General features: G+C 46.4%; 2 protein-coding genes across 2 annotated transcripts; one reads left to right on the top strand and one right to left on the bottom strand.

The window, feature by feature from the left end:
- The first annotated feature begins 22 nt into the window (after positions 1-22).
- On the top strand, positions 23-6,614 carry CRIPT (CXXC repeat containing interactor of PDZ3 domain). Its single transcript, XM_082218029.1, has 5 exons — positions 23-169; positions 1,483-1,548; positions 2,832-2,886; positions 4,256-4,359; positions 4,457-6,614. Exons 1-5 carry the CDS (start codon positions 154-156, stop codon positions 4,519-4,521), a joined length of 306 nt encoding a protein of 101 aa, XP_082074155.1. The 5' UTR covers positions 23-153; the 3' UTR covers positions 4,522-6,614.
- On the bottom strand, positions 6,344-26,449 carry LOC309529578 (GTP cyclohydrolase 1-like). Its single transcript, XM_082217950.1, has 6 exons — positions 25,280-26,449; positions 20,216-20,325; positions 16,597-16,652; positions 14,701-14,732; positions 12,082-12,166; positions 6,344-9,672 (listed from the first exon to the last, which is right to left on the bottom strand). Exons 1-6 carry the CDS (start codon positions 25,617-25,619, stop codon positions 9,546-9,548), a joined length of 750 nt encoding a protein of 249 aa, XP_082074076.1. The 5' UTR covers positions 25,620-26,449; the 3' UTR covers positions 6,344-9,545.
- Positions 26,450-27,977: the final 1,528 nt, after the last annotated feature.

Genomic DNA, 27,977 nt, shown 5'->3' with positions numbered 1-27,977 from the left:
GAGGAATTGGGAGAGCGGCGGTTGAACCCGGAAGAGGAAGTGCCGACGCTGAGGCGGCTGCCGGAAGTTGAAAGGACCCGACTCGGTTTGTTTTGGTGGCAGCTGACGGGGACGGCGCTTCTGTTCCGCAGGCTTCGTCGCGGGTGGTTCGCCATGGTGTGCGAGAAGTGTGAGTTTGTTCGGGGAGGGGGCTGAAGGAACGGTTGGGCGAAGGTTAGCGGAGAATGTGACGTCACGGGGCAGACGTTTTGAACGGCTGTTGTTTTGAACGGCGGAGCCTCCGCGCGAGAGACCCATAGAGCGACGCTTCTTAGAGAGATGGTATAAGGAGGCAGTTCTGGAGTTTGGTGTGCCCCTCCTCAAGGCATCGCCCTACAGAGGAGGAGGAGGAGGAGGCGTCTCTGTATGAGTCACCGTTCTGGCTTTCCTCCCTTCCAAACATAAGTTAGAGCCCTGCTGGATCAGGCCCTAAGGCAGGCATGTCCAAAGTCCGTTGTGGGGGGCCTAATACGGCCCCTGTGGCAGTTTATTTCCTGGGGTAAAATCCTTAAAAAAACCCCAACAACTTCAACCCTAAAAAAATAAGCTCAACAACTTCAATCCTAAATTAATTTTAACAACCTCAATCCTAAAATAAGCTCAACAATTTTGGGGTAAAATCCTTAAAAAGGTTAACAACTTCAATCCTAAATAAAGGTCATCAACTTTGGTCAGCCCTCAGGGCCCTTCACTTCATCAGATCTGGTCCACTTTGAAAAAAGTTTGGACACCATTGCCCTAAGGCTTGCCTGCTCCAGTATCCCATTTATTTACAGGGGCCAACCTACTTGGCCCTCTGCATCAGTAACTCATGCAGAACCACAAGTGGATTGGCTGCTGATGGGCAAGTGGTTTCTTAACTCATTTACACACTGAAGCAAAACATTTTGAGTGAGGTGTGCCTCCAACTTCTATTCAGTAAAAGTGTGGGGGTGGGGTAGGTGTTAACTGTGAAATCATGATGAGGTGCATCATGCTATTGGTGTTCTGAGAATTCATTGTTCATTTATTAGGCAGGCTGGGTGCATTGACATCTAACATGAAATGTTAAAGCTAGCAGTGGCTACTAACAATGAGGTATGCCTTTGAATACCAGTTGCTGGGGCACAGCAGTGGGACAGGGCTCTTGTTTTCATATCCCACTTTCATGGGAAATAAGAGTGCTGAACTAGTTGGTCTTTGGTTGGATCTGGAAGGGTCCTTTGTATGTTCGTTGATGATGACCACTCAGCCTGGTAGGCTACATGAGCTTTGTTTATCAGCTATGGATGTCTACTTTTCAAAGGGATTAGTAATAGTAGTGGATTAATAGAATGACCTATACATGTTCAAATAGTTGAACTAATTTGAAGGTGGGCCTAATGAAATATGTGGTGTGTTCTCAAAAGACTTCCAAAACATAGATTGGAATATCACAGCCTTTGCATTTCTGTTTTTCCATAGGTGAGAGAAAACTTGGTACTGTAATTACACCTGATACATGGAAAGATGGTGCAAGAAACACCACAGGTATTTCTAAATACTATCTACCGTATTTTTCGCCCCATAAGACGCACCTAGATTTGGGGGGGGGGGAAATAAAGGAAAAAATTTTTATTTCCCCCCCAGGTGCGCTGCGCTACACCAGGAGCTTGGGGCGTGCTGAGCTCAGCGCGCCCCAAGCTTCTAGGTGCGCGCAAGCAGTCCGCTGCCGCCCCAAGCCTCGCGCACCCGGTGGGACCTCCTGCCGGGCGCGCGAGGCTTGCAGGCATTCGCCCCATAAGACGCACCCCTATTTCCCCTTCATTTTTGGAGGGGGAAAAGTGCGTCTTATGGGGCGAAAAATACGGTAATCACTTCAGTAGATATTCTTTCTAACATTTATTGATAAGCAAACCTTGAAATGTGAGTAGATTACCTTCAAGGTGCATTATTTTTTGCAATCTTATTTCAGATGCTTATATGCAAGTGTTTGTCTCATTTATGTTATGGTCCAGAGATGCAATTTGCTACAGATATGTTATTTTGATGCCAGTAGCAATTTACTTAGGCTTAGGCAGGGTAACAAATAGAAAAACATGCCTCCCTCGTGCACCCCCACACCCCACACCACTGTGAGCACTGCAGACTCCTTTCCAATATATACTGCTTTGGCTCTTTGGGCCGGGAAAGATGGCCCATACAGCTGCCAAAAGAGAAAGGGATGGCGAGAAATGCAGTTATATAGGCAGTAGGAAATGGAGAAAAGTGGACAAGTGGGACATACTTATTACTTGAAAGTTTTTTACAGTAGCACAGAATTTGGATGATTCTTTAAAGTTCTTTTTAGAACTTCCATCAATTTTCTCATTCATTGGGTATTACTCATTCACTCATTTTATTTTATCAACTCCAGTGGCAGAGATCCCACTGCCCATCTCCAGGCTCAAAACAAGGGTAGGAAAAAACTCCTTCTTTTCCTGGAGAACCTCAACAGGAATCCTGGGTTTGGTGCCAGTAACCTGGGAGTTAAAAAAATATGTCTGTTAAACTTTAATTGATTTAATTAGTTCAGTTATTCAAAGAACACTGAAGCTCTAATCAGAGCTAAATTCACGAAATGTTCTGATTGAATCATCTGTATAAAGGGAGCATATTTCTGTAAACGTACATCATATAGAATAACTGGGCACCTTGCACACATGTATTCCCCCTCCCCAACCTCTGTTTTGGATGTATTCTCGGAAAATAAGGGATTTGTGAGCACGGGTCTTAATTTATAATAGTTTTGCAAATTATGTATATCAAGCAATAAACTTATTTGTTCTTTTTAGAAAGTGGTGGGAGAAAACTAAATGAAAACAAGGCATTGACATCAAAGAAGGCAAGGTAACTGAAGTATTAAATTATCATTATCAACATCATCATTACCCACTCTTCACATGCAGTTCCTAGGGCAGCTTGCAGAAATTAAAATTCATGATGAAAACAGCTAAAACAAATTAGGGTCACAGAAATAGAGTGGGTCCAGAAAAGACACATATCAGTTGTCCAAAGGCCTGGGTAAAGAGGTGCATCTTCAGGACTTCCTTGAAACCTGCATAGTGAAGGTGCCAGATGCATCTCTGTGAGGAGGGAAAACAAAAACTTAGGGGCTGCCACAGAGAATGCCCACTCCTGGGCCGCCACTACACTACCACCCAAATCTCAAAGGGTGCTGAAACTACTAAGAGGGCTTCCTTTGTTGATCATAACAGGTAAGAGGATCTTGTCAGGAAGGTGGTCTCTCAGATATTTGGGGCTTAATTTGTTTACGGCTTTAATAACTAGCGTACGCACCTTGAATTGAGTCTGGAAACAAGCTGGCAGCCATTGCAGCTGTTTTAAAAGATGGGCTTTGTGAGTTTTATAAGCATCCTCAGCCACTAATCTGGCTGCTGCATTTTAGACCAGCTGAAGTTTCCAAGTCATTTTCAAGGGTAGCACCACATGGAGCACATTGCAATAATTCAGTCTTGAAGTTACCAGAGCATGGAGTACAATGGCCAAGTCATTTCTGTCCAAAAAGGGTCTGTAGCTTTCCCCCCTTCCCTCTGCACACATACACATATCACCTTACTTTATGCCACCTTTGCAGCCAGCTATTATGGCTGCCATTGCTTCTTCTTTGTGGGCACCAGAAATGTAGCTAGAACAGCGGTCAGAGCAGAGATGAAACAGATGAACGGTGAAGGTGCCATGAGATTCTGGAGAAATGTAAGACGGATTGGGAAAGACCCATGGTGTCCTTTTTGAAACCAGTTTTCAATCTTTTCTTCTCTGCCTCATGGTCCTCCCAGCTGGAGCGTGGCAGAAGTTAAATGCAGCATTAGCAGTTGACTTTTATATCTCATTTACAAAGCACTTGACTTTCAAACCATTTTCCAGTATCAATTATGCAAAAAATCTTCTGGGCAGGTTTACCTGTTTTGTGCAAGAGGTGTGGTAAGAAACTTTTTGAAAAACATGTCAAGTATACCTACATAGTTTAAAGATGTTGATGTGCAAACTAGTCTACATTTGATAAAAGCTGAAGTGAAGAATTGTGTCTGATCAACTTTGTAACTGGGAAGTGGCTTTTGAAGATTTTGTTATCAGCCAACTCTGTCTTCTTTCTTGTCTTCCTTCCCCCATCCTCATCTGCTCCCAACTGTATGAAAGTATGTAGGAAAGCTTTCCATGAATAGGCAATTCAGTTACCTTTTTTCTTTCTTCCTAGGTTTGATCCTTATGGTAAAAACAAATTTGCAGTATGCCGAATTTGCAAAAGTTCAGTTCATCAGCCAGGCTCCCACTACTGCCAGGGATGTGCATACAAAAAGGGTGAGACATTTGGCATCAATTCTTCTCTTGTTTAGTTGTTTTTGTACTTTTGGACTAAAAGAAAATGTTTCATTCTCACTGTTCTTCTCATTATTAGGCATCTGCGCAATGTGTGGGAAGAAAGTATTGGATACAAAAAACTACAAGCAAACATCCGTTTAATTATATACTATGAACTTTTTCTTGACCAGCTTTACTTTAAAAACAGTTATCAACATTGGGGAAAAATGTAAAAGATGGCAGACACCGTCAGAATTTGCATGGATCTTTAGTTGCACTTTGTTAGCGCTTATTGTAGACCTGGATAAATGGTCCAATTCATACCTATATAAATTTATAATAAGAAAACTGGTGTATTGGCAACTTGATATGGTCACATTTGCCATTTGGCGTTTTGATCTACTGATATTAATAGTGATCTGCTAGTGACGCTTAATGGTATAAATAGAAAAAATGTTTCAATTCATTAGGCTAGTTTTGAGGAAAAACTCAAAAAAGCCAGCAGATCAACTTTTTTCTTCACCCCACTGCTATAACAAGAATTTGTAGATTGCAAGTCTACCAGCAGAGGGATTGATGAAATAAAACTGGCATAAAATGATTTGTTTTTTTAATGTAGGTTTACTTGCAAATTTATAAAACGATGCACAACTTGGAACCCACCAAGCCAACCACCAGGAGCTCTGTAAGCTACCCGGTTTTGTTGCCTGCCTATAACTGCAAAAACAAAATTGTTCTCAAGAAGCTGACAGGTTAAAATACATGGTTGGTTGGGGTTGGCTTCATTCAACTAGGTGAGTCCAACATTCTTAGAACCTGGTATATAACAAGTGTGCTATCGTTGCCAGCATTATTTCCTTTAATCTGGTTTTGCTGGGGTGAAGCTTGAAGTCAAATGAAGAAACCTAGCATAAATTAGCCTTTAACTTCATGATTCAAAATTGGTGTTGGGGCATTACTTGCGCATGGATGAAAAATTGTATATAAACTGTTTCCATTTTGTTGTGCTTAAAAAAGAGGTGACTATCATAAAGTCTTGGTTGAGGGTGGTATTAGGGTGTTCTTGTATGTTATTTTTGTTTCTTAGTGTGTTATTCTTTGATCTGTACGATAGTTAATACATCCCTTGCATATTGGTGTTGCCATGCTGTAGAGAATAGAAGCAATAATAATCCAGGATTTGATTCTGAAGGGGGAAACCCACCTTGGTCTGGCTAGATGTGGCAACAGGGCATACCACTTGCCCTCTTGCCTGTCCATACTTTGGAGTTCACTTCAGAGGCTATTCTCTGGGAGTCATCCACCTTCTGAGGTTAGAGAGGTGATGGCTGAAGAGAGGGCCTTTTCAGTAGTCTCACTCCAACTCTAGTATATGGTCACCAAGAAAGCTTGCCTAGCGCCTACTCTCAGTGCCAGGCAAATATATTTTCTTTTTCAAGGTTCTCAGCACCTTCTGCATATATATTTATCTTTCTGCTTTTATAATCCTTGTAATTTCAATTCCTGGTTTAATTTCTGCTTGAGATGTAAATGGCTGGAACAAAACTCAGATGGCAGAAGGCTTGGACCAGATCCATGCAAACATGTTTCAGAGCTCATGTGAAAGTTATTCTGTGGAGCCGGAACAGCAGCTTATTTGTAAAATATTTTCAAAATAAGCACTTTGACCTGAATGCCATGTTGATTAGGGAACTTGGAATCAAAACTGTTACTTGGATAAATATCAGTTATTTCATGGACAAGGTGCGTAAGTGCAGTGTGAACCACAACTTGCTATCTCAAACTTTGTCCTTCCTGGCTTGTAACACCTAGCAGGAGAAATTGGCAGGCCTGGTGGACATGATAGTCAGCGCACTTTTTGTAGCAGGATTCATGTTGGTGTTCTCTGAAAGTCATCGGGCCCCTCAATAAAAAATCCTCCCCTGTCCCTGCTGATCTGGGCAAGACTATGTGGCGGGGGTTTATGACCAGAGATTCCTATGTCCCCCCCTCCCTATTACTTTTGAAGACTTTAAATATCTTTATTTTCTGATGCTTTTGGTGGTTGAATTTTGGTTCTTGCTGTCTACCGATTTCACTGGTTATTCCATTATGATGTTTTATTGATGAAGCAGTTTGTACATTTTTATAAATTTATTTTAAAAATGTAACTGCAAGGCAACATTCCTAAACACTGGATTGAAGTGTTCCAGAGTTTAAATGATGTATTTGTAAAAAAATAAATGCTGGCCAAAAATGCTAAATGTGGTTGTAAAGCAGTTTGTGAATTGTGTGAGTTTGTAGCTCCATCCAGTGGTCCAAACAAAATGGCTGCCACAGGTTCTCTGCTTGTACCCATGCAATGCTAGTAGGGCTTTTGTCCAAATTGTGCAAATATGCTTGCCATCCTTTCCTTTCCTTTGCTCTTGGCATGGTTGCTTTGCCCTTCTTTACAAAGGCAATTCAAGGATTTCTTCACTGATTACGGTAGGTTAGTTTGTGCCCAGTGCTGACTCCAAAGCATACATTACTTGGACAAAAAACTACTATTACGATTCATTCAGTCTTAAATTTCTTGCATGGCATTAAGAGGTAATGCAGATACTAAAATACAGTACAATATGCAAACCAGAAATACAGTACAATATGCAAACCTAAATATGAAGCATGTAATATGGCTATTTTTAATATTTTTGGTACAATAAAACTCTTCAATCTTTTCAGTACAATAATAGAGTTGGAATGCCAAACTATTACTCTGCATTATAAAGCATTTAATAAACCTAGTAGTAACACGACTTTTTCAGTTAGTATACATTTTAGCACCACTTTTACGCAGCTATTTTCTCTTACTAAATATAAAAATCAAACTATTAGTTAAGAGGAAAAGGAGATAGCCTCACACTGCTAGAGAGTTCAAAGTTTCTGCTGCTGGTGTGTGAATGGGCAGGTTCCCAATGTGTTCCTATACAAAGAGCAACTCAGACAACCTACAGGTCAGTGCAACCCTGTTTTCCTCTTAAACACCTGATTTAAGTGAACTCCTGTGTGTATACACAGTATGTATGACATAACAAAGGAATTTTCTTCAGGAAATGCCAGCACTTTCTGTGTTGTCTCAAGTCTCTAGATCACAGGGCACATCTCAAGTTTTGTACAGTACATATTTGATTGTGTTTACAATACTTTGTATAACATAAAAAGCCACAGCCCCCCAGATGCAGTCATAATGGGCCATGAAACACTTAGCAACAATTCTAGCTAAAGAGAACCGATGGAAAGAATCCCCACTTAAAACAAGTTTTCAAGAATAGCGCAATGCCGTATGTTTTACTCAGAATGGAGTCCTGCCACACGGTGTGGCAGGAGGGATTGGCAAGTGTGGTAGCAAGTCTCAAGGACAATCAAAGAAACATTTAAACATTTCAGCGTAGTATAGTATAGAATCATTAAAAAAAAATTAGTTGTGTTCTATGTTATAAATCAAGCACTGCTAACAGCTGTTTCTTTTTTTCCAATGTACTACCAATAAAAAAATTCAGTGTGTCGCAAGCAAATTTTTATTCTGAAAGTGTGGCCCGGAGAAAAAAGTTTGAGAACCAATCCTACTGTGTCTAGTGGGACTTGTTCCCTGGTAGGTGTGCACAGGATTGACGTCTCGAGAGTCAAGATTCCTCATCCCCTTTTTATTTGTGCCAAGGCACAAATCCCAGTTAGAAAACTGGCAACAGTAATTGGCTTGGTATCACACACTGGAAAGCCTTTTGTGGACATGTCTGCATTGCATGTGTGCAAACATGGGCATAACCAGTATTTTTGTTGGGGGGGCAGGACTCTTGTTAGTTGGGGACAGAACCAACATGATTGGTCAATTAGTTAAGTATTTCTATTGTTTTACTTGATTGGGGAGGGGGCAGCTGCCCCCCCCCCGGGCAGCACAATCTAATACACTCAGCCAAGTCATTGAGCAAGCAGAACAACTATAGCTTTCACAAGTGCAATAGAATGTCTCTTCCCCCCCAGAAACCCTGGGCCAGGTTTGGCTGGTGCAAGGGGAAGAGAGAGAGGGGACATTCTGTTGCACCTCTAAAAATCATTCCAGTCATTCAACGACTTAGCAGGATACAACCCTGGCTCCGAAGCAAACATGCAAAGGTTTGCCACCATGAACTAGTTAACCAGCAATTTGTGTTCCCTGGACAATCCCAGGGGGGAATGGATTGACACGTCATCTTTTAACATAATTCTCAGCACCCTAACCAAACTATCATTCCCAGGATCCCTTAGAGCAGGCATAGGCAAACTCGGCCCTCCAGATGTTTTGGGACTACAACTCCCACCATCCCTAGCTAACATTACCAGTGGTCAGGGGTGATGGGAGGTGTAGTCCCAAAACATCTGGAGGACCGGGTTTGCCTATGCCTGCCTGAGAGTAAGCAAAAACGAGTCAGTCAATATTAAACCAATAAAAGTTTGTAAGGTATATGTATTTTGAGTGGTATTTGTGCTTTTTTCTTCTTTTTTTAAGTGAGGCTCTCATGCCACAAAGGCAAAAGTACCTAAGGAAGACACAGAGTGGGACCAGTAAGGAGTAGGGCCAGGGGTAAGGGGCCTGGCAGGCTTCCTAGAACCAGAAATACGAGACCTAGGGGGCCACATTTGGGTCTGAGGCTCCCCCTACCTGCACTAGAACAGGCCACCCCTGGACCATCCACTGAGCGTACTGATGAAGAGAACTGCAGCGAATCCTAAATGCACCTACACAACACACCTTTGCAAATAAGCCTATCTTGCCTTCACATTTTATGTGCGACTCTTGTGATGCATGAAAACTCACGGGAGAGGATGGATCTCTCAATCTTCTAACTCAAAGGGTTAGAAGATGCAGGGTGCAAAGAGGCCCTTGGCTCACCATGTCACAAGATGCTGCCGTATCAGGGATACCCGATTTCTTTGCTGCAAAATGGGAGTTCGGTGCTTGTGCTGCCTAGCTAATGTTTAACGACACTCTTAAGGTGTTACCCAGAAGCGAGAACAAAGCTGTGGTGCGGTTATTTATTTTCTTCTCTTTTTTTGCTTTCACCTTTTTTTTGTCTTCTTCCTCTTCTTTTATGGCACAGATTCTGGCTCACAGAAGGCAATTATGTCTTGGCAACTGGTTTCGAGTGTGGGATCCAAACCCACAGAGAGCCGCATGCTGCTGTCGTTTAATTCTTGATCAAGGCGAGAAACTCCTCCCTGGTTTTGGGATCTTCCCGCAGGACTCCAAGCATGGCGCTGGTGACGGTTTTGCTGCTCATCTTCTGAACTCCCCTCATGATCATGCACATGTGCCTGCCAGGGGACATTCAAAGAGGCATTTTTAGTATCAAATTAGCAGCAGGAATTGCTAACACCCATACCATTGTGGTTTATTTTCCACAGTGAACGATGTCCAAAGCAGCTGACAACCTCAGAAGGTCAAGAACCACATAATAAAATAACAGTCAGATTGCAAAGATTAATTCAGAGCTTGCTACACATTTTTGTAAAAAATAAATAAATGCTGAGTTACATAAACTACAAAATCACATGGCGCTATACCACTGCAGGGGTGTGTATGAATTTTAAAATGTTGCCCACAGACATACAATGCCTCCCAAGCTACTTTACAGTGTAACCCCATAAATATCTACTCAGAACTCATTCCAGTTATGGTTCTGTACGCATTTTACACTGTTTTACACTTTACACTGTTTACACTGGCTCTGGTGCACTTCCATCGGTGGTGTCCGATGCCGTGTACACGTGACGTCAGCCACAATCCCTACCTTTCCTGTACAGTGGTACCTCTGGTTGCAAAAGGGATCCGTTCTGGAGACCTGTTTGCAACCTGAAAAGAATGCAACCTGCTTCTGTGCACATGCAGGTCACAATTCGCCGCTTCTGCGCATGCGCGTGACGTCATTTTGTGCATCTGCACATGCACGAGTGGCGAAACCCGGAAGTAACCCTTTCCGGTACTTCCAGGTCGCCGCAGGACGCAACCTGGAAATGCGCAACCTAAAGCAAACGTAACATGAGGTATGACTAGTTCAGGAGTCAGCAAACATTTTCAGGAGTGGGCCAGTCCACGGTCCCTCAGGCCGGACCCCCCTTCCCGTAAGGACCCACCACCACCACTCATGCTCCCGCCGCCTCACCTTTGGCGGTGTCGTCATTGTCCTCTGCCTCTGCCAGAGGTCCACAGGGCACAGAGCCCATACCGCTGGCCTGGGTGGCGGACACAGCCTCCCTGCCGCCGCCGCCGCTTCCTCCCGCTTGGCTCTTGGCCATATGCGGCCGCCTCAGCGGGAAGGAAGGGGCGCCGCCCAGAGGCGTCCGCGGCTTCAGATTGACAGCAGGAGCTTCCTGCAGCCAATCCAAAACTGCGTCAGTGTCACCGCCCACCCAGAGGCGTCCACGGCTTCGGATTGGCAGCAGGAGCTTCCTGCAGCCAATTTGAAGCCGTGCCAGCACAGCGGAAGTCAGTTCCCACACGGCGAGGCCTCCGTGCTGGTTTAGAGCAGGGAGTGACCGAGTGGGCGACAGGGTCCGTGGACCGGATTTACGAGCCCGGTGGGCAGTATCCGGGCCCCAGGCCTTAGTTTGCCGACCCCTGCTGTAGTTTCTTGAGAAACACGGCTGTTTGCGCCCACTTTGAAAATAAAAACCACTTCCCCTTCACAGTTATGCTGAGGTGTGTGCCATTGGGACAGCTGCTGCACGTGCTCAGATGGCAGCTTCACCAATAGGAGTTCAGGTGGGGGTGAAGAAGTGGGGAGATGAACAGGAGATAACATCCCTACCCCCTCTCTGGTGTAGAATCATAGAGTTAGAAGGGATCCCAAGTTTCATCTAGTCCAACCCCCTGCAATGCAGGAATCTCAGCTAAAGCATCCATGACAGACAGCTGAAGAATATTGGGAAATGATATATAATGAGATGAAGAAAAAGTTTAAAACAACTTTCCCCAAAAAATGGATGCATTTCTGTTAGAAATTGTTAATACAGAGGTTTCCAGGAGTCGGGGGGTGGGTTATTTAGGTATGCAACAACAGCGGCTCAGATTTTAGACCCAAAATGGAAAATGAGTGAAGTCCTTAGTAAAGGAAGACTGACAACTGAAGATGATATAATATGCAGAATTAGCAGGTCTAACAAGTAGAATAAGAGACTAAGAAGAAAAGGTATTTAAAAGAGGAATGGAAAATTCTCGTCTGGCAGTATTAAAGTAATATTCAACAATATAACATATGTTGAAGAGATTCAAGATAGGAAAACAGAATTAGATGGGTATATTAAAATAAGCAGGGATAATGGATATATTAAATGTACCTTGTAAGGGGAGGGAGGAAAGTCAATGAATGTATGGTTTAATAGATGTTTGATTTGAAATGTAAAATTTGAAAAGTAAAAAAGAAATGAAAAAAGAAAAGAAAAGCATCCATGATAGGTGGTCATTCAACCTGTTTTGTGGACAGCAACGTGCAACTAAGCAAGATTGTAATCCTATTGCTCACCTTTGAGTGAGCCGTACTGAGATTAATGGCACTTCCTGAGTATAGGATCATGCTGGGTTTCTTACATTGTTTATAGTGTGTGCTTTTAATAGTGATCATATGCAAACTCACCCGCCCCCAGCAAAAGAGGGAAATGGGGAAAATGCAATGAAGGTGTATGTGGTGCAACAGTTCCAAGCTGGACAGAGCATGCTGAACTTACGATGCTTCAATGACCACAGCCACTCCAACAGGCTTCAGGGCTTCAGTAATTGCCAGGGCAATCTGCTTGGTAAGCCGCTCCTGGACTAGAAAAATAATGGTGCTTTGTGAGGAGAAAAAAAGGCTATTGGTTGGCAACTTCAAATACACGCTCACTGTTATTTTACGGATATAAAGGTAAAGGTAAAGGTACCCCTGCCCGAACGGGCCAGTCTTGACAGACTCTGGGGTTTGTGCGCCCATCTCACATCTATTGGCCGGGGGCCAGCGCTGTCCGGGGACACTTCCGGGACACGTGGCCAGCGTGACAAAGCTGCATCTGGCGAGCCAGCGCAGCACACGGAACGCCGTTTACCTTCCCGCTGGTAAGCGGTCCCTATTTATCTACTTGCACCCGGGGGTGCTTTCGAACTGCTAGGTTGGCAGGCGCTGGGACCGAGCAGCGGGAGCGCACCCCGCCGCGGGGATTCGAACCGCCGACCTTTCGATTGGCAAGCCCTAGGCGCTGAGGCTTTTACCCACAGCGCCACCCGCGTGCTTTGGTTAACTTTTGAATACATTCTTTTCCTTAAAACAGTGGTACCTCGGGTTACAGACACTTCAGTACCAGAAATAGTACCTCAGGTTGAGAACTTTACCTCAGGATGAGAACAGAAATCGTGCTCCGGTGGCACGGCGGCGGGAGGCCCCATTAGCTAAAGTGGTGCTTCAGGTTAAGAACAGTTTCAGGTTAAGAACAGACCTCCGGAACAAATTAAGTTCTTAACCCGAGGCACCACTGTAAATTGCTAACTTTGGAATAAATGAACTTACTGACTTCTGAATCAATTTGGTCCGAGCCAATTGTTCTCAAAAGAGAACTTTCAGCTAAGCTGGGGGGGGGGAAGGGGCTTTCACAGGCAAAGGGGGGAAAGACTGTCTCCCTCCTCGCATTCGGTGTGTGTGTGTCAAATATTGAGCGAAAAGGACAAAACTCACTAGCGCTCCCAGAGGCGGCACCCAGAACGGCGCGCATGCTGCACACCCCAGGGCGGGGGGAGCATCCCAGGGGGTGCCGTCCGGGGGGCCAGAGCTGCTTCCTGGGCGAGGGGGGAAGGAGCCGCGCTGCTTTGCCAGCAGCCTTCTTCCCCTCCCCCTTCCTTTTGACAGCATGGAGGAGGCTCCCCCCTCAGGAAGCAGCCCAGGAGCGGGGGGCAATGGCACGCGGCCCGCCCGTGACTCCTAAACCTCCCGTAAGCTGTCAAAACGAAGGAGGAAGAGGGGAAGGCCACCGGCAAGGCAGCACAGCTCCGCCCCTTCCCCCGATGGCTCGGGGTAGGCTTGGGAGTCGTGGGTGGGCGGCGCGCCAAATGTCACCCCCCTCAGTGATGGCACCCCGGGCAAGCTGCCCCCACCGCCCCCCTTCCTCCGCCCCAAGCGCTCCCCCCTGACTTAGAATTAAGGAGAACAATTCCTCTGAGGAGCTACTCAGCCCAGGAGTTTGCTTTCAGCACTCAACGTGAGTTCCCAGTGACAGACCTTTTCTAGCTATCTTTTTATTATTATTATTTGAAGATAAAAACCTTTGCCACTCTGCTGGGAATCAAACAGAGACTGACCAGCTTGTTCTGATCTGCACATTCCTGTCTTGGAAGATTTGACTGGCGGGGCTGCCATCTTCCCATTCTGCTGCTCCTGCAACTGCATGAGCACCGCGCTGACCTCCAACTACCTTTCCCCTCCAGCTCTCAGGATGAAGCGGATATGGGGGGCATTTGGAGGACCGGAGAGCAAAGCAGCCCTGCTGGCAGTTATTGGGGATGAGGAACCTGTGGCCCTCCAGGTATTGTAGGGCTACAACTCCCTTACTGTCACGGCTAAAAATTGGCCTACAATGACTCATGCAACCTTTCACCAAATGGTACCTGTATATATAGAGTGGTCAGTGTTAGTGTGTGGTGTGGGTTGGTTGGATGGTAGAAAGCTGGTTGCGTTTGGTGTGTGTAAAAGCTGTCGGTCGTGGTTGGAGAAGAAGACTTTAAGAATAAAAGCAGCAATACTCTGCAAGAATACTCTTTCTCAAGGACTCTTTTGTGCCAACTAAAGTCTGAGGATTAGGCAAAGGAGTAAAAAGGAGGTCAGAACCTTTTTCCTTTTCTAACACTGACACTTACCATTGGCTATACTGGATAATAAGGCTGATGGGATTTGGAATTCCACAATATCCAGAGGCCTGCAGGATTCTTAAAGTAATTTTATTTCTCACAGCACGTTGAGAAGGGGTGCCTAGCTTCTGCCCCTCCAGGCGGTGTCAGACACCAACTCCCAACAGCCCCAGCTAGCATGGCCAACAGTCTGGGAGTTGTAGTTCAGGAAGGTCTAGATCAGGGTTTCCCAAACTTGGGTCTTCTGCTTTTGTTGGACTACAACTCCCATCATCCCTACCTAGCAGGACCAGTGGTCAGGGATGATGGTAAGTGTAGTCCAAAACAGCTGAAGACCCAAGTTTGGGGATCCCTGATCAAGATGGCCACAGGTTAGCCACTCGTGCCCTAGAGTGACTCCTAGGGGTGGCATTAGATGAACATAGGGGAGTTAGCAAGAAGGCAGAGCTACATCATATTGCAGAAAGGATACAAACCTTGAAGCCTTCGGCTGAATATTTCAACGATTCTGGAGGGAGAAAAGATAACGGTGAGAGAAAATAAATGGCATGGTGTCAAGAAACAGACGAACAAATGGAATGCAAAATGGGAAGAAGCAAGAATCACTGTCAGGCTACAGTTGTCAAGATTTAACCTTTGGAGTACAGTTTTGCATTGAATCATGAACGCCCTGGAACTCAGACATTTTGGCTTCCGAACACGGCAAACCCGGAAGTGATTGTTCCAGTTTGCAAACTTTCTTTTGGAACCCAAACGTCCAACGGGGCTTCTGATTGGCTGCAGGAGCTTCCTGCAGCCAATCAGAAGCTGCGATTTGGTTTTCGAATGTTTTGGAAGCCGAACGGACTTCCGGAATGGATTCCATTTGACTTCCAAGGTACAACTATACTCATGCTTTCAAATAAAACATGAGGTAATCGCTTTTCTTGAGGGTGGGGCAGGATCAAAACACATCAGCTTCTCCCAACTGGAGACTGCCATTTGCGGTCCCCAGAATTCCTTGGAACAATAATATGTAGGAACTTAAGAAAAGCCTTGCTGGATCAAGTCAAAGACCCATCTAGTTCAGCTCTCAGGTGCCTCTGGGAAGTCTGCCAGCAGGACCCGGAGTGCAACAGCTCTCTGCCTACTTGTGTTTCCGTCAACAATGTCTAGGCAACACGATGACCATATACATACGTAATAGACAATCTTTAAAATCATAAAAGGTTCAAATAATGCAGTGACTACATTATTACATGAGCACTGTTCCACAGAATTTGATATTATCATTTATATACATTCATTGGAAAGAAGATGGGTTTATGAAGCATTCTATACCCACCCACCGCGCTGATGAAGAATTCTATGAAACAGTAGTCAATATCCGGAATTACCGTTCAGTGTTGGATATCATTGTTGAATACACAAAGCTTCACAGCTTGTCTTCCAGTGTACAAAGTTTGGTACCTCGCTTCATTTAAAGATTTCCAGAGACTTTGAGACTAAAGATTTCATTCTGAACTTTTTGTGATTTGAAGGAATTCTATAAAGATTGTCTATTGCGCATGTATATGGTCATCGTGTTGCCTAGACATTGTTGACATTCTCTTTGCAACACAGGGGTTTGTTTGGCTACTTGTGTTTCCCAGCCACTGGCCTCCCGCAGCAGAGGGTGCATATCCTCATACCGCCTGGGCAAGGCAGCAGAGTCCGATTCAATCTGCATCACTGGACTGTTGCAAAAACGAAAGAAGAAAAGGGATAACCCCCACGTGTGTGGTCCTGAGCTCAGCAGTTTAGGAGGCACCCATGGCCAATAAATGAATCATCTCACTTATCAGTGTTAACATCCCAGATTGCATGTAACTTCTAATTTCACATACACACAAAATGCACATAAGTGTACACTGATGCATGCTTCAAAAACCTAAGAAGAGTCATGATGGATCAGACACAAGGTTGAGTTGGAAGGGATCCCAAGGGTCATGTAGTTTAACCCCCTGGAATGCAGAAATCCTGCCCACAGCCATCCCTGGGTGGGCTCGAACCACCAACCTTCTGATTAACAGCCGGACGCAATGGCCCATTGCGCCACAGAGACAGCAGGTTGGTCCACCGGGTGCAACACCCCATTTCCCCACAGTGAGCAAGCATGGTCTGAAGACAATGATTTCTTGTTATTGCTCTCCAGCAGGTCTTATTCAGTGATAAGCTGCTACTGAACCTGGAGGTTGTGAATGGCCATGCTGGCTAAGAGCCACTGGCACAACCTCGCCTCCCCAAATTTGTCTTAATTCCCTTTCAAAGCCATCTGAGACAGCGGCCATCAGTACACGTTGCACCGGTGAATTCCATAAAACAGACAAGAACATAAGTTGAATAATAAGAACCTTGCAAGTTTGCTTAAGCCAACCACTTTCTTCCTCGGTAAGTATCCAATGTGCACCTGCAGATTCAAACAGAGAGGGAAGAATGGTTAATACTAGATTCACAATTGGAGTCTATCCCCACCGCAACACACCAGTTATGTTGCTGGGAATAGGTTTCTCCAACACACTCCCTGCTCCTAGTCACTAACACTGCGATTCTGAAATCTTGCTAATGCACAATTTGTTCCAAAGGGATTTGTGGATTTGCCTTGTTGGTCTGTGTTACAGCGGCCTGTCTGATCTGACTGCCAAGGGCAAGTAAAATCAAAATAATCCTCTTCCCCAAGGCAATTGAGGATACTTCCCCCAAATCTCTGCCAATGATTCAAACTCACAAGTCTTCAGTGCTATTGGCTTAGATACAGCAGTTCTCAACCTGTGGGTCCCCAGATGTTGTTGGACTACAACTCCCATCATCCCTAGCTAGCAAGGCCAGAGCTCGGGGATGATGGGAATTGTAGTCCAACAACATCTGGGGACCCACAGGTTGAGAACCTGTGGCTTAGAACAGTGTTTCCCAACCAGTGTTCCGCGGCACACTAGTTGCCTGATGTGCCGTGGGAGGGAGGCGGGCGAGTCGGGCGGCGAGAGGCGGGGCGGCGAGGAGAGGCCGCCCAGCGCGGGGCTCTCGCCGTCTGCCTGCCTGGCTGCCTGCGTGGCGCTGACGTCACGGGGCTGTAACGTGCCCCACATAGGCACACGCGGGGTGGCGAGCGAGCTCCCTCCCACATCCCATCGCCGCTCGCTTCGGCCGGCCTACTGGGCTGTCGCAGGCGGAAGGCCTGTGCATGCGCGAGGTTTTTGCGCCTTCGGGATTCCCTTCACGCCTTCCTCCTCCCGGGTCCTTGAGAGCGCGGGAAGCGGCAGCGCGAGACCGGCGTTGAGCCTGGTAGGTATTGCGCTTGCCAAGGCAGTCATTTGGGAAATGAAAACTTGCAAAGCAAGCAACCAGTTCAATCTGAAGTACGTGTATGCTTAATATCCTGTATCTGAAACCTGTTCTGCCCCCTCCCCCACACTTGGTGCCATTTTCATCTACACATGCAGCAGAGTAAGTTGACCCAGAATAGTACCAATTCAGATGGCAGATGGGAGAATGACAGTGCTGAATGCTTTCCCATGTAGAACAGTCCCTGCAAATAAAAACCTAGCATATTTGGAAGAGGGATGCTAGCCTAACCATTACCTTCTATGCTGTTACTATTTTTTTTTTTTTTTTTTACATAAGTAAAAAGTGACCTTTCCCCATCTGGCATGGTGGTGTGCCTCGAGATTTTTTTTCATGGAACAAGTGTGCCTTTGCCCAAAAAAGGTTGGGAAACACTGGCTTAGAAGCAAACGTTATCCCAGCGGCATATGTCGGGGGGGGGGGAGAGAGACACACAAAACAGGCACCCCCCACAGAGACCCCCGTCACCTGGCAGTGAGGGCTGGGTGATTGCGGAGGGTGAAGAGACCCTCTTCGTCCTGCCCAGCACAGGAGCATCCGCCCCAGGCACTAGCGGACAGTGATACACCCCTGCGTCATCCCCTTAAAATAAAAGCAGGATAGCACATCTAACAGGGAGTAGGGAAGAGGGTTTCTTTGGTAAATAAAAAATATACCATGTTTGTAGTTCAACACAGCAGTATGTCAGGGACTGGGCAGAGGAGGAATGGTAGAGACCACCTCCCCAGCCTGACCCTTCCAGAGAAGAAGGAGACAGTTCAGAATTACAACAGGGTTTGAGGGAGAGGCAGATGAAGGGAAAGAGCCAGTGTGGTGTAGTGGTTAAGAGCGGTAGTCTCGTAATCTGGTGAACCGGGTTCGCTTCCCCGCTCCTCCACATGCAGCTGCTGGGTGACCTTGGGCCAGTCACACTTCTCTGAGGTCTCTCAGCCCCACTCACCTCACAGAATGTTTGTTGTGGGGGAAGAAGGGAGAGTAGTACGTTAGCCGCTTTGAGACTCCTTTGGGTAGTGATAAAGCAGGATATGAAATCCAAACTCTTCTTCTTCTTCAAATAATTGGAGAGGAGGAGGAAGCAGAACCAGAGGGGGGAACAACTGATGGACTCAAATGTCTTTAGAAAGCATTCCAGAGCCCCCCCCCCAGAACCTGGCAGGCATTGAAAGTAGGAGAGCAGAAAGCTCAGAGGCAGAAGGCACAGCTCAGCCACTGTAGTGATGACGCATAATGGGAGAGATGGAGGGGGTGGGGTTTGACTCGGAGCAATGCCATTGCTCCAAATCGAAGCGTTTCTAAGCCTCTCTCTGTGAATATTGAATAAAAGCAGATGGTAAGGACTTCCCTTGTCTTGTCCATTCCTGGCAGCCTGCCGTGAGGGCTGGTTCCTCTGCTGCCTGACGGAGTGCAAACTAAAGGTCACCCAAAGAACTCAGAGCCACAGAGAATTCTTAGGCATCTAGGAAGCTGCTACTTGCCTATCTAGTACAGTCAGTATGATCTGCCAAAGGACTAACTCTTTTGGACACCAAGGCCGTATTCAGTGCTGGCCAAGCCTTTGCGGGTGGTGATCCAAGTGACCACCAAACCCACATGCGTGGGCAGTGTGCTTGCCGTGAATGCACGCGCACCACAAGCAAAATGAATACACACGAATGCACACACACACAACAAACAGATACTCGCCACACATGCGTGCTGCAAAACATCCAGGAAAATAATAATAATAATAATAATAATAATAATAATAATAATAATAATAATAATTTATTTATACCCCACCCATCTGGCTGAGTCTCCCCAGCCACTCTGGGCGGCTCCCAATCAAATGTTAAAAACAGTACAGCATTAAATATGAAAAACTTCCCTAAACAGGGCTGCCTTCAGATGTCTTTTAAAGATAGGATAACTGCTTATTTCCTTCACGTCTGAAGGGAGGGCGTTCCACAGGATGGGCGCCACTACAGAGTAGGCCCTCTGTCTGGTTCCCTGTAACCTCACTTCTTGCAATGAGGGAACTGCTAAAAGGCCCTTGGCGCTGGATCTCAGTGTCTGGGCTGAACGATGGGGTGGAGATGCTCCTTCAGTTATACAGGACCAAGGCACACACTCTCCTCTCTTTGACACACATACACACACAGAGGCACACATGACTCTCACAAAGACACAAGCACACGTCATGCTCGCCTGCATCACACTGCTAAATTTGGCGGAGAGGTTTAAAGCTCAGTTGATTGGGGAGAAAGGCGGGGGCTGGCAAGCCACTGCAAAAGGCTTTGCAGCACAGATTTCCTGCTCCTATTTCCAGTCTATTTCAGACAGGAATCTTTCCCAGCCATCAGGGGAAATGGCAGGCATTGAGCCCTCTGCATGTAAAACACAGATTCCTGGATACGTCTGCAAAGGCTGGGAAATGTGCAGTGTGGACGGCAAAATCTTCTGCCTCAAGCAACTTGGCTGGGGAGAATCCAGCACACACCTGTGAAGGCAACTAATAGGCTCAATAATAATAATAATTTAAATAATAATAATAATTTATTATTTATACCCCGCCCATCTGGCTGGGTTTCCCCAGCCGCTCCAACAGGGGGCCAACACTGGTTTAGACCACAAAGCGTTTCAGGTAACCAGTACCTTGCCGAAGAAAGGTACCAAGTGATGTTCGCAGAGGGAAAACATATCAATGTCCTTCACGATCACCATCTCGTCATGGTCCTCGTCGAAAACTGCATCGTTGAGTATGTCTGAAAAGAAACAGAAGCTTTTCATGGAATAGTGGGAAAGTGCACTTTGTTCCATCTACCAGTTCTGGCCTTGAATAAAGAATAATTAGTAATACTGGGATGTGGATAGATGCTAGGAGAGGATATATTTATTAGATATTATCCTTCCTTCCTCACGTTTGTGAGTTCAGCAGGGTGCCACCCATTTGCCAGCTTAAAAGGGGAGCTTAGTATTAGAGGTTACCGCCCACACATTTCCGCTGCGCTTTTCTGCTTGTGTGGTGGTACTTCGGTAAACCCACTTCTTACTGTTTGTAGCAGAGTTTTCCCCAGAGGCAGAGGACAAGAACAGGAGTCATACTCAAATTCACAGTCCATAGCTTCTTTATTGCTTGACTGGTTGCACAAGCATTTCTGTTACTATTATATACAGTGGTACCTCAGGTTAAGAACTTAATTCATTCTGGAGGTCCGCTCTTAACCTGAAACTGTTCTTAACCTGAAGCACCATTTTAGCTAATGGGGTCTCCCGCTGCTGCCACGCTGCCGGAGCACGATTTCTGTTCTCATCCTGAAGCAAAGTTTTTAACCTGAGGTACTATTTCTGGGTTAGCGGAGTCTGTAACCTGAAGCATATGTAACCTGAAGTACATGTAACCCGAGGTACCACTGTACAAGCTATTTACATTCTTTCTTTATCTCTCCAGCACGGTATAATCTCAGTCCAATAATTAACAATCCTGACGCAGCAAAGCTCAGAGTTATCAGCAGCACACATTGTCTTACTTCCAACCTTGTTGTCAGTGTGCCTGCTGACAGTGTGTGTGTGCTTTCCTCATGTGGAAATTGCACCCTGCAACTTCCTCCCTTTATTTGCACCTCCAGCTGACACCAATCAAGCCTGGAGTGACACTCGTACACCCTAAAGTAAGAATCTGGAACCCTCTTTAAAGCTTGCAGGAACTTTTATCTGTTTCTTAAAGAATGTTTTCCTAACACCTAGATAGGTTAGTTTTAGCCTTTTAGCTTAAGGAATCCTGCGTGCTTTAAGGCAGACTGGATTCTCCTGGTATTTTCCCCGTTTCTCCCCCTTAAAACAATAATCACACAGTCTTGTAAAAGGTGAAAAATCACATTTGCTCACTCAGAACAGAGATAACAGCTTTGTTCAGGCCGGCTTAAAATGGTAATTCAGCTTCAAAGATGTGCTTTAGTCTAGTTTTAAATGGTGTCTGGGCATTGGACTTCGCAGATGCTCTCACATTTCTGGCTTGCTGATAAAGAGATGAAGGAGAGAGAGAAAAGAGAGACTGTGCCCAGGCAGGTAAGTACTGTATTTTTTGCACCATAACACTCACCTTTTTCCTCCTAGAAAGTAAGGGGAAATGTCTGTGCGTGTTATGGAGGAAATGCCTACGGGTGGCATGCCTACAGATTTTCCTCCTCTAAAAACTACGTGTGTGTTATGGTCGGGTGCGTGTTATAGAGCGAAAAATACGGTAAGTAAGTATATATAGCTATGCCCTTCCTCTGTCAGGGCACAGTGGTGGGAGTCTCTCACACAGAGTTCTTTCTAGCAAACTTACAGGGAAGCTCTGTGAGCTTCAGTTCCTATTATGTGCCTATCTAGCAAAACATGAATTGTTTGTTTGACTGCATTTTAAATACCCCACAAGTAACAGACCAAGAATGTTTAGGTCAGACTAGATAGGAAGGCCTAGAAAAATATTTCACATTCCTAGCAGCCACGTGCTGCAGCAAACTGTAAAAATGTTCTCTCTTCCATTCATTTCAATTTCTTTTCATTCCACATTTCCACAAAAGTGATCTAAACATCAAAACGATGAAAACCAAAGTATTAAAAACCAGTAAAAATGAATCTAAAAAATGCATTTAAAAGCTATCAGTGGCCCTAGAAAGAGCATAAAACAGTTTTTGTTGTTGTTGTTTAGTCGTGTCTGACTCTTCGTGACCCAAATAAAACCTGTCAACAAGTGGGAGAAGATTATTTCTCCAGGGAATGGCTTTCATTAGTCCGGCGGCACCATCACTGAAAAGGCCCTGTTCCTAGTACAGTGGTACCTCGGGTTACAGACGCTTCAGGTTACAGACTCCACTAACACAGGAAATAGTACCTTAGGTTAAGAACTTTGCTTCAGGAGGAAAACAGAAATCGCATGGCGGCAACGCGACGGCAACAGAAGGCCCCATTAGCTAAAGTGGTACCTCAGGTTAAGAACAGTTTTTGGTTAAGAATGGACCTCCAGAACAAATTAAGTTCTTAACCTGAGGTACCACTGTACCTGCCAATCACATTTCCAGTGAGAATGAGCTAAAAGAGCAAAGCCTCCTTCAGGGCCCAGGCAGGTTTAGATGGGCAAAGATGGTCCCTAAAGTACAGTGGAATGTCAGGTTGCGGATGTAATCCGTGACGGAGGCACGTCCACAACCTGTAGCATTCATAACCTGCAACGCTGTGTCTGTGCATGCGTGTGACGCGATTTGGCGCTCCTGCGCATGCGGTGAAACCCAGAAGTAACCCTTTCCGGGTTTCCCGCGGTCCGCAACCTGAAAACACGTAACCCAAAGCGTTTGTAACCCAAGGTACCACTGTAACCTGGTCCTCAGCAAGGAAATTGCTAAGTGCCAGTGTCACATTTTTAGTTGTCTGCTGGCATGGTGCCTTCAGATTCTGGGGTTCTGCCTTGGGGATGGGAGCTATTTTAGTCAAAGTAGTACCCCAAATCCCACTGAACCACTAGTATGGGGAGTGTGCAATGCTCATGTAGGATCAGGGCTCCTGCTTCAGGATCCTCAGCCACGTTCTACAACAAGTCTTATCCCTTGAAACGAGAATTGTGTCTGTGTGTTCACAGCTGCACATAGCTGTAAAGCAAATGCAAGTAAACTTTCAACGCTTACTGAGTTATAAACCTTATTCATTCATTCATACACACACACACACCCTCAATTCCCAGATAGTGTTGAATGGCTACATTATAGAAATAATCCAGTAACCCTGTAACAAGGTTTAAGAGGATTGCTAATCAACTTGCTTCCAGGCAGCAAGAACCAGGGAGCTGATTGTTATAGCCAGAGATTAATGTGGCCCTGAAATGAAAACGACAAAAGTCTGTATATTTGCTATGTCCCTCAAGGGTTGGCAGTAAAGAATAAAGAGATATGAAGTGTATCAGCTATGGCAGAGAGAATGTGCATGTTTACATTTCTTTTTGGTTGATTTTTGTTATTTGTAAATTTACTGACACGTTCCGTATTTTGTATAATTGTATTTCCAAGTGTTCTCTATTTCGAGGTCTCTGAATGTTTGCTTTAAGTCAGGGCACAAGTTTGCTGCAGAAAAGCAGCATATAAGTAAAATCCAGCCCAAGCAGCTCAGTATAGCATTACAGGCTTGCTGATATTTCAATATTTCCAGGTCAGGCCTATTATTACACAATTTATGGCTACCTATTCTCATGTATGTATAAAATCTGTTTTTTTATAAATAACTACAGCTCCAAGCATGATCAGTGGTGAGGCAGGATGAGAATTGCTGCTGACTAAACCCACTTTTTAAAAGAAAGAAAGGCATGCAAAAGAGATCACACAGACGCAGTCTTCCAAGAGGAGGAACAATACTGGATATACTTAATAAAGTGATGACCAGATTGTTCAGTGCCAATACAAAAGAAAATGCCTTTAGCTCAGTTGGTAGAGCATGAGACTCCTAATCTCAAGGTTGTGAGTTCGAGCCTCACTTTGAGCAAAATATTCCTACATTGCAGAGGGTTGGGCTAGATGACCCCAGCATCTTGGAGTCCCTTGCAACTCTGCAATTCTATTATTTGATGAATATATCAGCAGCATTAGCAGAGACATCACATTGCCGACAAAGGTCCGTACAGTTAAAGCTATGGTTTCCCCAGCAGTGATGTATGGAAGTGAGAGCTGGACCATAAAGAAGGCTGATCGCCGAAGAATTGATGCTTTTGAATTATGGTGCTGGAGGAGACTCTTGAGAGTCCCGTGGACTGCAAGAAGATCAAACCTCTCCATTCTTAAGTAAATCAGCCCTGAGTGCTCACTGGAAGGACAGATCCTGAAGCTGAGGCTCCAATACTTTGGCCACTTCATGAGAAGAGAAAACTCCCTGGAAAAGACCCTGATGTTGGGAAAGATGGAGGGCACAAGGAGAAGGGGACGACAGAGGACGAGATGGTTGGACAGTGTTCTCGAAGCTACCAGCATGAGTTTGACCAAACTGCGAGAGGCAGTGGAAAACAGGAGTGCCTGGCGTGCTCTGGTCCAGGGGGTCACGAAGAGTCGGACATGACTAAACGACTAAACAACAACAATCAGCAGCACTGCAGATTATTTTTAGGGCCCATCCTATTCCCTGGATTGCAATTTGTTTTAACCAATTTCAATACCTCATTTTAAAATTACCGTTATATTCCCCAACACCTCACGGCAAAAGGTGGGTAAGAAATCTAATATAGTAATATTTATTCGTTCATTTAAAATATTTTTATATCACAATTCATTTTTTAAAAAGCACCAGAGTGGTTTACAACAAAGCTATATAATAAAAATGTGCAATACATTCTTTACAATAAAACAATATCTTTTATTGTAAATAAAATAAAATAAAAATAATAACAAAAGCCATGCAGTAAAAACATAAAAAGTTTTAAAATAAAGACATTATGGGAAGGTGAATTCTTAATTGCCTGCATTTTTAAAATCAGGAAATTGTGGGAAGGTGTACTGTATTCTGAATTGTTCCCGACGGAACAGAAGTGATTTTAGCAGGTCTTCAAAAGATGAAACGAGGAGAGACACTTATTTTTACGCAGCTGATCTAGCCCACGAAGGCTTACGACTTAAATATGGGAAGCCTTTAAGGTGCAACCAGACCATTGGCGGCTGTTGTCAAAACGAGAAAAGAAAGAAAGGCGGGCGGGCATCTCACCTCCGACGGTTTCGCGGTAGCCCTTGGTGAGGAACTGCATGGCCTTGGCGGCCCGACGGGGCGTGAGCAGCAGCCCTTCCCGGGTCGGGTCCTCGCCCAGGCCCTCCAGGATGGTGGTGTACGCATCCTCCAGGGCAGGCAGCCCGTCCCTCTCTTCCCGCTCCTCGCCTTCCCGGGCCCAGCTGCCTTTGTCCGACGGCGGGCGCGGGAGCTTCGCCGCCGGCTTCCGGATCTCGCAGGGGTTGCTGCCAGCCGCCAGCTCGCTCAAGCCCCCGAGGAGGCGTCCGGGGTGGCAGTCCCCGTTTCGGTAGCACTGCGCCTCCAGCCGCGGGCGCTCCATGGCGCAGCACGTGCGAGGCGCTTCGCAGGAGAGGCGCAGGGGCACCACCGACGGCACAGCCCAGGCTTCGAGGGGGAATTTACGACGGAGATTTTCTAAGGCTGCGCCAAAATGCCTGGCAAAGCGGCGGCGGCGGCGGAGTTTGCAAGGGCAGCGCGCTGGTGCATGCCCAAGGGGAGATCTAAGGGGATCTGGAGAGCGTCCTCGACGACGCTGGGAGCGGAGGTTTCTGCAGGGGACTTTGGGTCCCCACCTTTTGCAGAGGGGGAAGGGCAGCGGGGTCCAGAGGAGGGCTGCTTTACTGCGGTGCTGAGCTGCGGCGCGCCTTGCGCAAAGGAGCGGAGTGGACGGCTCGCCCGCGGCGTCAGGGTTGCGCCTGGTGCAGGGCTGCTTGCGCGCCGGCCATCTGGTATTTATCGCGCCGTTTTGCCACGGCAGCCCTCCTCTCCTCTGTCAGAAGGCGACGTCTTGGGACTGTCAGCTGGGCAAGCTGCACTGAGGCGCCCTTTGTCACCTGCCGTCCCTCCTCTTCCTCGCTTGTAATCGCAGGAAACAAGCTCGGGACACGAGTGTTATGCACGCTGCACGCGGCTAATGCGCGCAACGAACGGCAACAGCAAACTCGCCGCCTTTGCGTATACGATCGTAAAATGGTAGAGTTGGAAAGGGCACCGAGGGTCATTCAGTCCAACCCCCTGCGATGCAGGAATCGGGTCCGCTTCCCTCTCCGCCACCGTGGCAGTATTCCTCCCTCCGAGCTCCGTCTCCCTGAGTCCTGCCTTTTCCAGATGCTCAGCTATGGACCTTCTCCAATCACTCAGCAACTGCCTCGCCCCAGAAGCAGAGATGGCGAAGCTGCGGGCCTCCAAGTTCTATTGGACTCCAGTGGCGTAGCGTGGGTTAGCACCCGGGGCAAGGCAAGTAATTTGCGCCCCCTAACCCGTGGATTTGCGCCCCCTAACCCTAACCCCCAGATGTTGCGCCCGGTGCGGCCGGCCCCCCCTGCCCCCCCACGCTACGCCACTGTTGGACTCCAGCTCCCATCAGTCTCAGACAGTGTGGCCAATTTGAATAAAATATGGGGGTGGGGAGGTAAGCCCCACATAATTGATCACCAGACAGGTGCACACACACCACTTGATGGAAATGCCCGTCAACTTTGGGGACACACACACACACTCAAGCTTTTTATTGGGGGAGCAAAGGGATCTCAGCCCCTAGGAATTGGCTCCTATGATCTCAACTAATTGGATGTTGGGAGTTGTATTCCAAAGGGCAACCAGAGAATGCCAACTTCCTCATTCCTGCTCTATTCTGCCTTGGTCGGAACACACCAGGATCCCTGTGTCCAATTCTGGGTACCACAGTTTAAGAAAGATATTGACAAGCTGTGCAAAGGAGGGCTCTTGCTTTCTGGCATCTGCCTACAGCCTGCTTCCAGCTCTCACACACCACTGCCCTCAATTATTGTCCTTCTAACAGCTAGTTGAAGGGATGCAGGTGGCGCTGTGGGTTAAACCACAGAGCCTAGGACTTGCCGATCAGAAGGTCGGTGGTTCGAATCCCCGTGACGGGGTGAGCTCCCGTTGCTCGGTCCCTGCTCCTGCCAACCTAGCAGTTCGAAAGCACGTCAAAGTGCAAATAGATAAACAGGTACCGCTCCAGCGGGAAGGTAAGCAGCATTTCCGTGCGCTGCTCTGGTTCGCCAGAAGTGGCTTAGTCATGCTGACCACATGACCCGGAAGCTGTCTGCAGACAAACGCCGGCTCCCTCAGCCTCTAGAGCGAGATGGGCGCTGCAACCCCAGAGTCATCCACGAATGGACCTAAAGGTCAGGGGTCCCTTTACCTTTTAACTCCTGTCTAAACCACAGAGCCTAGGGCTTGCTGATCAGAAGGTTGGTGGTTCGAATCCCCACGACGGGGTGAGCTCCCGTTGCTCGGTCCCTGCTCCTGCCAACCTAGCAGTTCAAAAACACGTCAAAGTGCAAGTAGATAAATAGGTACCGCTCCGGCAGAAAGGTAAACGGCATTTCCATACGCTGCTCTGGTTCGCCAGAAGCAGTTTAGTCATGCTGGCCACATGACCCAGAAGCTGTACGCTGACTCCCTCGGCCAATAAAGAGAGATGAACGTCACAACCCCAGAGTCGGCCACGACTGGACCTAATGGTCAGAAGTCCCTTTACCTTTTACCTAACAGCTAGTTGAGGGAGGGGCTCCCCCATTTGCCTTCTGGCACAGAGCAACTTCTTTTGTTATGCTAACCACAGTACTTAAGACCTTTGACTCACCAAAGAGTTGCCTAGCTAGCTCACCAAGAGAATCCTCCATTGGATTTTCACCCTGGCTGGATCCAG

Source organism: Podarcis vaucheri, assembly GCF_965113315.1.
Source record: "Podarcis vaucheri genome assembly, chromosome: 3".
NCBI lineage: Eukaryota > Metazoa > Chordata > Lepidosauria > Squamata > Lacertidae > Podarcis > Podarcis vaucheri.
Note: the sequence above shows the minus strand (reverse complement) of the source record. Positions and strands in the feature narration are given on the sequence as shown.